General features: G+C 38.9%; 1 protein-coding gene across 1 annotated transcript in view; it reads right to left on the minus strand.

Moving 5' to 3' along the window:
* Window positions 1-382: 382 nt before the first annotated feature.
* The window catches only part of THADA (THADA armadillo repeat containing), a 151,855-nt gene continuing 137,140 nt past the window's right edge, over window positions 383-15,097 (minus strand). The window contains exons 36-37 of the mRNA XM_036381088.2: window positions 2,881-3,047; window positions 383-1,726 (exon numbers count right to left, since the gene is read on the minus strand). Of these exons, the coding sequence (XP_036236981.1) occupies window positions 1,388-1,726; window positions 2,881-3,047 (506 nt within the window). The 3' untranslated portion in view covers window positions 383-1,387. The remainder of the gene's footprint in view (window positions 1,727-2,880; window positions 3,048-15,097) is intronic.

The following is a 15,097-nucleotide window of genomic DNA, read 5'->3' on the forward strand; positions in this document are numbered from 1 at the left end:
GCGCCCAGCACTGCGAGCAGCGCCGCCCAAGCCTTACCCTGCCCTAACTGAGCCCGAGCCCGAGCCCGTCCCAGCGGGAGCGCGGGCCCGGCCCGTGCGCGGCGGTGCTGTGGCGCCACCTGGCGGCCGCGCGGCGCACCGGCCGAGCAGGGCCCGGCCGCGGGACAAGCGCTGGGGCAGTACCTGGGCGGCACCGAGATTTGGGGTTAAACTGCGCTCAGCACCGTCAGGCGAAGAGGCTGAAAGCAACCAGGCATTCATCGGACATGTTCTTCTTCCAAGGACACCGAAATGACGGCGTACAGGGCCGCACATCCATGTTGTGGCAGGCCCAGCCACACGTCTGGTCACAGCCCTTGGCTATGGGAAGGTAACATAACCATTGCACATCACTATTTATTTATTTTTGATGTCTCATTTTCATATCAAAACCCAATTCCAGTTCGCAGAAAGAAACCATTTAATGCACAACAAGCTTTTTTGTGCTTTAGACACAGAAAGGCCATGGAGCACTCAGAACAGTCCATACAGCTGGTGAGAGCATCTCCAGCATCTCCCAGAAGCGAGGGCTGTGGCACAGAAACACCTCTGGAACCCTTCCCCGCTGCTCGGCAGGACCTCGCTTTCCAGGCCTGCTTGCAGAGCAAGGTGTTTGAAGTAAAGATGGAACTGTTTCGTTTGCAATGGAACAGCTGCTTCGTTTTGAACACAGCAAGTCTTCATTTTAGAGCCATTTTATGAAAGTAGTTATTTGATTTAAAGGAGAAAAGAGGCATGCAGAAATCTAACTAGTGCTGTTTCAATGTGCAAAACAAGGTTACTACCAAAGTGAAAATCCTTGTCTTCCTCCAGAGGAAAATGCAGTAAAATTTAAAATATGCTCTAAAAATTGCCATAAACAAAGAAGTCACAGTTTGTTTTTCTATTAGAAACACTTAAAGGTTTTTAAAAAGCATATTAATTTCATAAGTCACAAGCTACATCTTGAAATGAGACCAAAAAAATAAACTTTTTCTTAGTATTAAAATACAGGAGGTAAAAATGTGGAACAAAACATAACAGAACTACAGGTGGCCTGCACCTGGATGAATGGAAAATATTAAGTTTAGCTGCTTTACTTCCTAAGTAGCTGTAATAAACAATGCTCAGCTGAATGAAATTAGCAAATGCATTTAAAAGGAAAAGTCTTCCACTGCACATCCCATTAAAAAAAAATCAATGCACAATTAATTAATACAAAAAATGTAGTTCTAGCCTGAATACTGAAGGTACTGCAGGTTTCCTGAAGTCATCACAGCAATCCCTGATTCCTTGAACATTGCTGGAATACAGTCTCCCTGCCCATCCAGTAATGTGTGCAGCTCCCTGAGGATGAAGTTTTAGTAATTTACTTTTCCAGATTTTCATTTTTGCAAGTGTCATCAGGCTTCAACAGATTTAATATTTTAAGACAGACTGATATTCTCTCCTTTTGAATAGCCAATCTTGTGAATTCTGGAGTTCTGGAAAACTCTGGAACTGGAGGTAGAGCTCCAAGAAGGTGTTCAATGTGCTGGGCTTGGTCCAGTGCTATTCTTGATAGATGATTAAGTTCCCCATGATCTGGTAAGGTGAGGTGAGTCACTGATACAAGATGTAAAAGGTGCTTACTCAGTTGTCTCACATGAGTCAGCTTCTCTGCCCAAAAATTCACTTCTCCTTTATCAAACAGGGAATCATCTTCTTCCTTAACAAAAAGAAAACCAACAGTGATTAGAAAATGACTCGTGGTTTGATAACAACAAGAAAATCATAAAAGATATGGAAAAGGATATATATAGAAATGATGACTGAGGCTGTCATAGAACAGCTTTTTATATTAACAAACAAGGTAAACATTCATATGCCTTTTCTTAAAGGTTTGGGAAAACACAGTAAAAAAGTTCCTACTTTGCCAAAGAAATTTTACCCTCAAAGATGAGGCAGTTATGGCACCAGTGTTGGGAAATAGTGGAAGTAAACAGCAGCCCTAATCCTTCACATGTGCTTGCCTTCCCCTATGAAACAGTATTATATTTCACAAAGACCTCTGTAAGCAGTATGGTAATTTGCTATATCATGGAGCTTTTTGACTGGATTAAATGAAAATTGCATCAGTCAGTGAAACATCAGAAATGCACACCTAAACTACAGACTTGAGAAAAGATTCATTATATATTTCATGGGTCATATTAATTGCCAACAAACTTCTCAAAGATGTAGCTGCTCCTGCTGGTTTACCTTCCAGCATTACTTTGACTTTTCCAGTCTTTTCAAGACAAAAAGAACACAGTGTATTTATACAGTAACACCTTTCACAGAACCAGGGTGGCAAAGCTTTACAGAAACAATCCTGAGGTCAATGACTGATGTAAGCAAGACTGTTTCATGTATTGTGCAGCACCAGTCACATGGATGATGGCATAAAGTTACCAAATATTTAAATGCCATCTCTGGGAAAGCCAGCAGTGGTAGAACACTGGTCTTGAATACCCAGATGTGCCTGGCATCCCCAACAACAGTTTAAATTCAAGGGAAACCATAATCTGCAATAATACTGAATGTAATTACATCACAGCCTCAGAATGTTTCAGTCAACAATGCCTTGTGAAGTAACTCGATTTATTTCAATGTTTGCTTATTGATCTCTTTAATTTTATGCTGGTATTACCAGGAAACAGACAAAACTCTTTTCATTCTAAAAAACATCCATGTGAATTCTATACAAGACTGTAAGATCAGTTAGTACTGCAGTAGCAATTATCAGGTTTCATCAGATGAGACATTTCATTCTATTCCTACCACAAGACTGCAGAACTATAGTGCTTCAAACATGCTATAGCAACTGCTTGTTACAATTACCAGGGCAGAAGTCTCCCCATCTCTTTGCAGGTCAGTGTCTCCCAAAAGCCACTCCAGCAGGACTGGGACACCGGCATGGATCTCCCCCCACCGCTGGAGCAGCTCACACACTATGCCAAAGGCTAAATCCAGGGCCATTGGAGCATTCACTATCCTAAAGGCAAACTCTGTTGAGAGAGAATATGTGTAAGAATATAGAGCAAGACCACAAACATTTTTAAATAAAATCAGCACAAAAATGATTTCCTGAAAACAGATGCTGAACTTACACAAACACATGCAGAATGATAAATTATACTGCAAATAAATTAGATGGGTGTTTACTTCTGTGCTACTTGGGGCCTTCACTCAATTCCAGAATAATACATGAAGCAACTGAGAATGCCGATGCTTAATTTTTTTCCCTCCTGCCCATGTAGTGACATTTATTAATCTGGGTTTAAATATACAGATATGTCTCTTAGAAACATCTCCACACAGTCCTGTCAGTATTACATGGTGACCATTTTGGCCAAACAACAGCTATGCCTTAGATCACATGTAAGGTTTTCACTGGAACTCAAAACCTACAACACATGATAAGTTTTTAAAGGGCTGGGATATAAAATGAGTAATTATTCAGTGTGTAATCTCTTTATATATAATAAGATATACAAACACACACACATGTAAGAGAGATCAGGCATGAAGACAGGCTTCGAAAAGATGTTTGAGAAGGGAAAGGCAGACACTGTTTACGACCCCATCACAGAGCTATATTTATACAGGTTTTGGCATCATGCCAGAGCTGTACACAAAGCTGTCATCCACACTGCATGTCTTCCCTGAACTTCCTCACTGCTCTCATTTGGGGAGATGCTGATTTAACTCTCTGGGTCCTACTCTGCTTTGAAAACAGAGTATATAAAAATGCCACAAGTCCTATGTGTCCACAGGTAGGAGTTTCTCCACTTGTAACTTTAATGCAATTTTTTTTTTCTTTTTAAAAGGGCTGCAGAAGGAGCACCAGAAGAGGACAGCTAGTGGACAAGCCTCTTTAAAATCCCAATTACTGTAAAAAGGATTTTGGCAAAACTAATCCATGTCCATAGCCACCAGCAAACTGAAAATGTTCATTGAATAGTCTAAGTAGTGGTACATAAGGACATGCCATTCTTGATGGCAGTAATTTGGGAGCAGACAACACAGCAGAGTCAGAATTTGGTAAGAATTCACACAGATATGGAAGGCACACCTTACTTTTTGTGTGTGACTGTATTTAAGCATTTCTCCTGAAGGAGAACAACCATCTACACAGCAGAGGCACAGCAGTGCCACCAAGACTTCTCCCTCACAACCCACATTCAGAGCCACAGCATGGACCCCTGTGCTGTGACCCCTCCCAAGGCCTCAGGCCAGCTGCAGGTTTTTTGGGGTGCATTGGCACAGCAGAGAAACTCACATTAAAACACCAGGATTAGGCAAATACACATGCCAAAGAGTAAGGAAACATCTAAGGGCATAACAGACTGATGGAAAGATGAGTACATGCACTTGACAGACCGGGCAATGTACTGAGGACATTGTGGAGAATGAATTAGTATTTGAGATGATGAGGACAAAGGACCATAATAAGGAAGGGAGTGAAGGAGAAAGAACAGATGGTCCCTTCTTTATCTTGGAGTTAGATGAGGGTAAATGGAAATCTCCTTGAACAAGCAACAGGAAGGCAGGCAGTCAATCTCTTAGTGACACTAATAATGTTACATACACAGTTTGTCTCTGCTAGACAGCAAAATCAAATGTTCAAATCTGTTTTCTTCATATCAGGAATTATCATATTATCAGGACACCCCTGAGTTTTTTCTGTGAGGGAGCGCTTGAGAAGTGGTGTAGTGCAACATTTCCATCCCATTTATTTTAGGTATTGAGGTTTTGGTGTTTTTAAGTATTGTTTTTGATGACACCCCTTCCCAGGAATTTGTACCCCTTGCTTTCCCTGTTGCTGTGCCCCATTTGGCACCAGTCTGATACTCTAAATAATGGACACAGTGATTGTCTTCTTTGTTTTGGCTTGCTTAGGCTTAGATAGGAAACAGTTTCATTCAAGTGCAATAGGGACACCTCAGCAATATACTGGCAATCTTCAGAGCTGTAAAAAACAGAAATGGAGTGTGGTGTTTTGAGCCTGAAACAAACATCCTGGTTATGAATGCTTACAAAATACAATATTTTAAACTGAGCTCTTTTGAATTCTTATGATATTTTTGAGTTTTATGATGATTCCTGAATGCCTAGGATTTTAAGTATTTGTATAAGGCCTCTTTCCTTATATCACTTTATTTGTATTGGAATATTTAGCAGATTAGGTGATGCTGGGAGCTAGAAACCAAACATGATACTTCCCACTGCTGAGTTAGCTGTTGCTTTGGAGGACCAATTATAGATAGCACTGCCAGTTCTGGGGCCTTTTTAACATTTAGTCTCCTCAAGTATAAATACATACAGTGATGCTCTCTTTGTGAATGAGAATGCTGAACTGCTGAGAAATGCATCAAGAAATAGATGGGAGCCTCTAATTGTGGTATTACATGACCATGCTGAAAACTACTAAGAGGTAGCAAAACAAGTAATGCTGAGGTTCTGCTTAGACTAAACTTGCTTGCTAGCAGTTTTTCAACAGCATGACACAGAAGAAAAGGCAGTTTTGTGGTCACAGAGTATAGCAGTCTAGTAGAGAATCCTACAAGTTGCAACAAAGGAAATGGCAAGTCCTTTTTTCTTGCTGTTTTTTTTTTCTTCAAACTAAATAAGAGAAAATAATACAGGAAAGGATATGTAGCACCCAGGAAAAACTTGAAGATCCTGAACACACTGACCACCTTTATGTGAACTGCAGATGCCATTTAACTGATCAACAAAACTTACGTGTCAGTTCTGGTGTTGAGACCAGAGAAAACAAAGCAACACTGCTTTGAAAACACTGTAACTTAGGGTTCCAAAATCTGGCTAAGAGTCTGCCTAGCTTGCAAGGGCTTTGTGTTAGAGAAGCTAGTATAGCAGTATCTTGGTACTTCAGGTGTTCACAGAGACTCAACAACATACCAGTGTGTCTAGCAGATGAAGAATTTTCACTTCCACCTGCTCGTTCCATCCCACTCCTGCAGAGTATCAGGAATGGCTCCATGATTTCTGAAATGCTCCCTCAGCTGCTGTTACTTACAGAACACCCTGATATTAACTGACTTTGATACCAGTTTACACAAATTTGTTGCTAGACTAGTTCAGGATTAGATTTGTGGCCTGTCAATGCTACAAGGACAATTAAGAGATATAGTATAAATCCAAAAGAAGTGTATTAACTCTCCTAAGCCTGGAGTGCTGAAGTAATGCAAATGGGTAACGGCAAGCAAATTGATTTAACGGGTAAAAAACACTTCTACAGGGGGAAAATGTTTTATCACAACTCTAAAAGTAACTGCCAGGGATGCTGTAAGCATGCATAGAATCTTTGAAGATACCCACAAAAGATGTGTGTCTTGTCAAAAGAAATGTACAGTCTTCACTGTTTACAAGAAGTGCTCCTCACATCATCATCTGCCTGCAAAGGCAGGGCTGATTTTCAAGAAGCCACATATTACATATGATGCTGTGTTTGTGACTCATGCTGTGACTTCAGAGTCACAGAGAGTGCTCTGAGCAAGATGCAAGTTCACCAGGGGCAAAAAGGGCAGGTGGCTTCCCTTTCACCACAGCCCCCCAGGCCCCTGATGCTTACCTGGGAGCCAGCTCAGGTACTCAGCAGATCACCTGGTAAATTAAGGCTCAGAACAGCACAAAAGGCATTTGGCACGCAGCTCTGGCGTGTGGGCTCTTCTGCTTGGCTGGCAAGCTGAGCTGGTTACCCTGCAGTCAGAATTGGGGTAGCTGGGGGCCGGGGAAGGGAAGATCACAGGAGAGCAGGAGGAAGGAAAGAAGCCAAAGGGAGAGCGAGACCTCCCCGTTCAGCAAGCTGCTAGCCCAGGTCAGCTATCATCCCAAATGTCCCCATCAGAGCCTTGCAAACAAAATGCTGAGATTATTTAAACGAGTGAGTGTTAATAGCTTTCATAATGCAACTATTTAAAGTAACTGAATAAAAAGCCAATTCAAATAGCCAGGGCTCACAGCTGATTACTGCCAGAAGAACTAAACCTGCAAAAACAAAACCTGAAGATGTAGCTAGTGCTATAAACCAAAAATACAGCAGAGTTCCTTCCACAGCAGTTCTACAGACTATCAAAACTGTGTTAAAATGTGAGTTTCTTTAAATTTGGAAATGTACATGTGTTCCAACATGCAAAAACATCATGAGCAAGATAAGCATCTTCGTAAAGAAGCCACTACAGGGGTTGAAATACCAAAAAAATTCTCTATGACTTAAAACAAGTAGTTACAAGCAGAATAGTTAATACTACTCATCGAAATGAAAAATAAAGATAAGAATCAGGTACTCCATACTATTTTCATTTTGAGGAATTGAATTTTCATAAAGGGAAAAGGGTTAAGTACTGCAGTGTTTTGGTCTTTGTGAACCCGCCCACATAAAAATTAGACCTCCCACATCCACATTCATATAGTCCAAAAGCTTTGATCATGCCAGATGTAAATATTTCTTCTAGTAGCCTATTACGTGTCCTCCAACTATACAACTGTTCTCTGTTAAAGCCTCAGTGATATTATGGGGAACTGAAAGGATGTATTAAGAGCATATATACACATATTTTATGGAGAACCATGATAAAATATAGGCAAAGGAGAAAAGCAGAACATATCCCTTGCCTAACAAAGCATTTTGTAATTTTTATACCGCAAATTGTTAACTGAAGTTCATTCTAGATCAAAGAGCAATCCAATTTTTGTAAAAATATACTGTGTTCGGAGGAAACAGAAAGAGAAGTGAATCTGCAAGGAAGCTTTGTATAACAGCTCAGAGATAAAATCTCACAAAGAACAGTGATGTTTTCAACAGTAGTGATGTTTTCAAGGAAAATATATAGGTAATATATATAAGGTAAGTTAATTTCAACTGAAATTACAGAAGGTATTTTAGGCAGACCATTACCATCTGAACTGGTAAAATATTTTTTACTTTCTTGCACAAAGTGCTGCCCATAAAGTTATAAATATTAGTACATCACTATCATTATGGTACCTCATAACACCCCAGTAAAATGAGGTAGTATTCTTACTTCAGAGGGAAGTTGACAAAGGCACGGACCTTTAAAGCAACAAAGATCATTGAATGATTGCTTGGCAAAACTGGGGATTTATCTCATGTTTTCTGATACATCACTGTAAAAGATGATGAGTATCAAGCAAGGTATCAGGTTCTCATCCAAATGATGGCAGATTCAGCATCACAGTCACTAATACCTGTAATATTAGATTTGCAAATGGAAAATTTCACCTAAACACTAATCACTTCTTTGTTGTATAAAGATTGTCTTCCTTTTGGGGTTCAGTAATAATCAAGCTAATTCTGTTCTCAGCATATGAAATATAAGAGAGCTGAGTGAGGCAGTGCTACAGACATATATTTTACTTAAAATGATGTGCTTATGTATGCCTAGACTTCATAAAATTTAAACAGCCTTCAAATTTAAGAAAGAAAAAAATCCCACTGGCCAAACCCAAGAGTTAAAAGAGCAAGGAAATAAAGTGAGGCTAGAAAATGCAATTCCTATGTTGAAATACATGCTACTTTGAGGTAGGCAGGAATTGTGTAACTCCACAGCAAGACAATGCATAGGTGTCACCAGACATGAAATGCTGCCACTGAAAAAACAGCAGGGCAGAATAAAAGTAAGTAAAGGGGTGTTCATACCCACCCAGTCTCCACAATATCACCCTTCTGGGCACTAGGATTAAAAGAAGACAGCTGAGAAGCAAAACAAAAGAAAAAAAAACCCAAAAAACTAACCAACCAAAAACAAAAAGAAAGAAAATGCAGAAATGGTAACTGTTGCATCTGGATGGTTGGCAGATGGCTCTTGCAATTGCACTGTGTCAATTTAAGTTACAAACATCAAACTTTCCACTTTTTAAAATGACCATTTATGTAAAATCTAATATATAAGCAGATTCCTTTTCATAGTGTTTCATAAAATCAAAGGCAATTAGATCATTTCTATCCTCTCGAGAAATACCATTCCCTAGATGACGTACAACTGCTTCATATGTTTTCCATTTCCCTGCCTGAGTCTGTTGTATAGCCGAGCTTTTTCAGGATGGCTTTAAAAAGAGGCCCTTCCTGACATCACGCAACACGATGTCAAAACACAACACCATTACAAAACAAACTAATCAAAACTAATTTCTCAATAGTTGCAATCCCTGAGTAGAGCAGCAGTGATGCTGCTCTCAGCTTTGACTTTGATTATAAACAGATCTGAGTTAATAACATGTCTGATTAGCATGGAAACTTACAGCTCAGGACTAAACAGAAAATTCAAGTCCCTTCTTGTGCAAAAGAGCACACTCATATTCATCATCTTTTCAAGCCATTTTTTGGAACGTAAACCGAACAGTATTTTTCAACTCAGTAACTACGTTATTTTTCCTTTTTAACTAGATATGTATGTATAAGATTTTCTCATGTAAGCCATGCTCCTGTACATGAAGGGTTTTATTACAAAACAACCACAGCTCACAGATCTGTCAGAGGAAATGAGCATTTGGACTTAACCTCTTACATTACCACTTTTGCAAAGCCTCCCCCACTCTGAGCCATTTTCTAATTTAAACAGAAAAAAGACAGTATCCCCTGCCTAACCCCACAGAACTCATGCTTTTCTTTTTTATAAGGTAAAAATATTATTCAGCTAATTTTTAAAACACTGCCAATGAGAACATATGGTTTTTAAAACTCAAATTATGTACTTACTAGAAAAAAAATGAAGGTAAATACAGTTTCCAAACTAGTATCAATTACTAGAATTAAATGTATAACTGAAGACTTGTTACTGCATGTACCAAATATACGGAAATTTTTGCTTAGCACTGATGAAGGTTACTAAATGTAAACGAGCTGTATGCTACAGCTCTACTGGAGGAACAAAGATTTACTTCTATATCATAGATGGAATTTTAGAGTGACATCTGGGGAATGATGGTAAGAGGCTTATTATTTAAAGAATAAATGAATAAGGAAAGAAGGAGTAATGAGTTAAAAACTAAAAAAAAATCTTATAATTATTATAATTATGCATATAATTTGGGCAGAACAAAAAAAAAATCTATTTTAAAAGCAGTAATAGAAAGGCAACTTTCCTTTATTGCTATGGGGCCACAGCCATGACCATCACAGCCTGCATGAGGAGACTATCAAGATGTGTAAGCTGCTGTCCTGTTTACTCACTCACAATTAAAATGCTGATAAAAAAAAGCACATTTAATAGATTATTCACATGAACACTCTGTTTAACATTTACCACTTCCAGACTCCAGCACTGAATGCATAAAATAATTTTTCATGTATTCTTTCCTAATTTTTCAAGCATGACCTTTACATAACAGTGCCACTGAGTAATTAATAGAGCTAAATGAAGCACTGTCAGTAAATAATCAGTAGCCAGTCTTTGATGGATGAGCTGATTCTAATTCAGTCCATTCACTTTCAACTTTAATTAGTGGCATTGTATTCTAGAAAGCAAACAGTTCCTTCATCCATGTGATGATCTAATGTTGTATAAGTGGGCTGACAACAACTTTTAAGGTGTTGACATAAATTTGGGACTACAAAGTAAAAAATCACAGTACTCACACATTTTCTATATAATATAATTCTTAAAAAAAATATAAAGTTCCCCCTGCAAAACCCACTGATTTTAATGAGTTCCAGACACACCAGTAAATCTTGCTAAGACAATTATAAGTCTCAATGCAAAAGTTCTCTCTCCTCCTTCTTTAATTAAGCCAATTCATGTGAATTATTAAGTGTGTCTTGGTGAATTTTTTGCAAGACACAAAAACAAACATAAAGATGCTATTTATTTCTACATGAGTACTGATACAACACTAAACTTTTTTGGAACTATAACTCTCATTCTAGATGCAAGCTTGACTTAGCTGATGACAACTGCTAAGGAAACTGCATTTTTGAATTTACTGAAATTTAAAGTAATTTTACGTTATTCAAAAATGTTCTGATGTTCAAGGTCTCTTAGGTTACAACATGTTTTGATCTTGTTCTACGCTTTCTCCTCAATGTTACCTTACATCGGTATTTCTCATCCTTCTTCCAGCAGTTCTCTCTAGAGGGTAGAACAAGGCAGATTTGCAGATTCCTGCAAACTGTGGCCATTGAGCACAACTGAGCAGAGAAGACACTTGCTACCTTACTACAACACATCTGATTCAAGTGCATGTGTCTCTTACTGAAGGAAGGTATTTTTGAGCAGAATAGCAAAAAAATCCAACTCAGAAACCTCTGTAACTCAGTCTTTGCATCACTTCTGATACTTCCTATAAAATGCTATGGGGGGGCACACTGTTTTTAGGATGGTTTATATTTAATTTTTATCTTAGTTTCATATTACTTGTTAAAAGAGGGTGACATTCGAAAATAAGTGGCCATAAAATTGCTCTTACGGAAAGTGCCATGATTTTTTGTATAATAATATAAAAAATATTCATAATACAGTCTCAACTTCTTTGCCGGCCAATTTTCTAAACCCCTTTACTCACCATGTAAGAGAATACACTTAAAGAGCAAAATGCCATAGAAACCATTTACTATATGAATGCCTGATGGAAAAAAAGCCCAGCCACCCTTACATGAAAAGCTTCCAATACAGTCCAGATTGTCTGTTCTTACTGAGACATCATCTAAGGGATGAAATGTGTGTAAAGAACAGCTTACATTATTTTATCTTTTCTGCTGATATATGGTCACAGATACACAATGCTATGAAAATACAACTAAATTTGCAAATGGTCTGAAATGTGGGAGGCTACCAGGACCACAAAACATTCACACTGCAGGTGCTAAGTACAAATGACCAAGAGAATTTTCTTGCTTTTTTCTGTCAAGATAAAAACACCTTCCAATGCCAACTTGCAAATTGCTTTCAATGCAGTATAGTGGGATCTGTTTTAAGTTTTCTGACATTCCAATAAAAAAGTCAGCCAGGCTATTGAGCTGCGGTCAAACAGACAGGCAGGTGCTGTTTACCCTCTTCAACAACTCAGTGATTACAGGTCATTAGGGGCAGTGATCTAAGGAGAACTTAGGGGCAGTTCCCCTGCAGGTGTGTAACAGGTAAACAGCCCCAAGTCTCAATCCTGAATGGAAAATACCCATCTCCAAAGATTTTTTCAAGAACATTTTCACTCCATGAGAGAACCACAGCCTCTTTTCAATGGGAAGATGATGCACCAGTGAATTCTCTCAAGAGCAAATTGGCTTTTGCCCTTTCTTTCAGAAATACTCTGAAATGAGATTACACATACATATTCCTCACTCTACTACCACAAGTTAGGATTCACATTGAAGACCTGCTGATCCTAACCATCCTGTTATGACTGAGGCACTTCTAGAATCAGGACTCTGTGTTTCCTCCCAACATGATGTTCACATTAAAGAAATCCTAAGGAGTGGTTGACACCCTTTCTCCTTCACACAGTTCCTGCCACCTAAGTGACTTCTGGATTTTGCACCTTCAGTGACCCAGGACACTTCTATTTACATGGGCAGGTCTACACCCCTCTGGAAGTCGCATGACTTACTTGTAGCTCTCTGACTGAAATACCTCAGGCTCTGGCATTTCCATACAGCTGTAGTCTGAATGTGTTAACAGCTGGCTCAAGATTTGCTAGGAAACTTCTAGCTGTCGTCAGGGCATCCTCTGGCAAGCTCCAAAGGACTTGGATAGTGTATCTCCATCTCAGATATTGGTGGGGTAGCTCCCTGCAACTTCATCTGCATCTTCAGCAGACATGGCATTCCAGAGGCCTCAGCATGCTCAGGTGGATAAGTAAATTCTAACATGGTCTGTATGAGTTACTTCAAGGACTTTGTCCAAGTAAATTTATGTAAGGAGCAGGAGCTGCTTAGTTTTGCATAAAGTGTAAATATATAGACAAATTCTTTGACTGATAAGTAGTATTTAGTCAGTAACCAGAGTTCTTCAACAGAAAATCCAACACAGATACCAATATATTTGTCTAATACAGATTTTACGTTTGTCTTTTCCATTTCCTGCAAAGTTGTTTGAGGAATTGGTTTGTGCCTCTTCAACTTGAGAAGGAACTAAGTGCGAAGTGCTCTCCCCAATGTGCTGAATGGAAGTGTTCCCTGCACAAGACAAAAATTAAAAACATTTGTGTCTCACATAGTAATGCAGACATGAACTATGCAACACCAGGGACTTCCCCATCACAGGGAAGAAATCTCTCTTTCTATTCTCTACACATTTAATACATGGCTTGGAACCTTTCTTATTTAAAATATTCCAAAATATTCTAAATAGGCTTGGAAGACAGAATGGCTGAGTAACCTGGGGCTCTCAGTCATTCATCGCGATATGGAGTGCTTCATAAATCACTTACAACCATGTGCATGGAAAGAAGGAATGACACTATCTATTCTGCAGGAAGAGCAGACAGTCATGAAGATTAAAAAATCTTGACTGGTTTTAGACGTCTGATCTGAGACATTATGACTTGTTTCACTGAGGAGTCAGCACCCCATAATGCTTTAATATTCAAAATGCACTTCCCTCTGGCTTCAGCTGTGTGTGCTCTGAACTCCTGCAAATCATGCCTGCAAGGTATCCAGCTAAGCATTCAGCATGGTGACCTCCTTTCCCAACTCTGCTTGGAATGACTTGCTTAGCTGCACAAAACAGCTCTCTGGGAGAGGCAGGGACAGAATGCAAAATCACAAGGGCAAAACTAAATAGCTTTGGCATGCCCCTTCTTGTAATCCTGGTCTTACTCTCTTTATCACATTCAACTTGCAGCTGAGGTAGTAGTTGAATTTCCTAACATTTGGATACCTGACCCTGCAATCTTCCGAATATTCTTGGTGTGGGGAAAGGCTGGAGGAGGAAGATGGCAACATGTATGTATAATTTGCCAAGGTCCAAAAAGAAAAAGAAATCTCTACCTTCATAATTTGAAGTATCTAAACACAGTGTGGAGCAGAGCTACCTACAGCCACTGTTGCACAATCCTGAGGCAGTGTGCCTGGCACTGAGAATCCTCAGTAGCCCTGCTCAGAATCAGGTAACCATTTCAGGAGCAGAGACATTTAAGCTGCTTTGTGAACACAAAAATCTTCAGACGTTTTAGCTTTTAGGCTCCTTTCAATCTCTATTGAGTGTGTGTGTGTGTGTGTGTATATATACATATATGAAAAGTACAGCATTTTATAGTACTATTTCTCAGTCAAATTTGTACATATTTTACCAGAAATGCATATCCAAAGCATACATGTGTAACAGCATCCAAAGAAAAGGCCTTCAATTTTTTTCACAGCCTGCATAAATATAGCATTTCCTCTTAATTTCATATGTAGAATCATGTTTACAGTAATAAAACCCCAATAATTAAAGTTTACAAAAAATACTCACAATATAGAAAAATCTCAGTACAAACTAGTAAGGATTAACACAAGTAGTTGAAAACCAGGATTTTATAATGAGTCATGTTAGGCAACCCTAATAATAACAGCCCATCAGCACTCCTTATAAAAATATTCAGTTCACACAAAATTTACAAAGCAAATCACCAAGAGACAAATGAGACAGAAAAGCAGAAGGCTGTAAATTTACAGAGGTCAATTCAAGATATGGTGAAAAGGTGAAAGAACCACAGAGAATGAAATATGAGTGCAGGTAGAGAGGAAGGGAGCACTCAGTGCACAGAAAAAAATAACAGCTCTAGTATATTTTATTGAATCAGACTGGCAATATCAAAGAATAAACAACATCAAAGGGATTCTTTTCCCCATTTTTAAGCAAAATAAGGAAATCAGGAGGCATACTTCTCTGTATGTGTTTCCCACTACAACTTGTGAGCCAGTTTCGATCCAGTTTGACAAAAAAGGATTCAGGAATATGAAACACTAAGTTTTATTTCTATGAAATAGCCAACTGGGTAAAGAAAAGAGACCCTACTGCACTCATGCCTATTGAAATGATGAAACTTGAGTCATGAGACATGAGAAAATCCACTTACCTGCAAAACAAACCCA

Source organism: Molothrus ater, chromosome 3 (genome assembly GCF_012460135.2).
Source record: "Molothrus ater isolate BHLD 08-10-18 breed brown headed cowbird chromosome 3, BPBGC_Mater_1.1, whole genome shotgun sequence".
In the NCBI taxonomy this organism is placed as follows: domain Eukaryota; kingdom Metazoa; phylum Chordata; class Aves; order Passeriformes; family Icteridae; genus Molothrus; species Molothrus ater.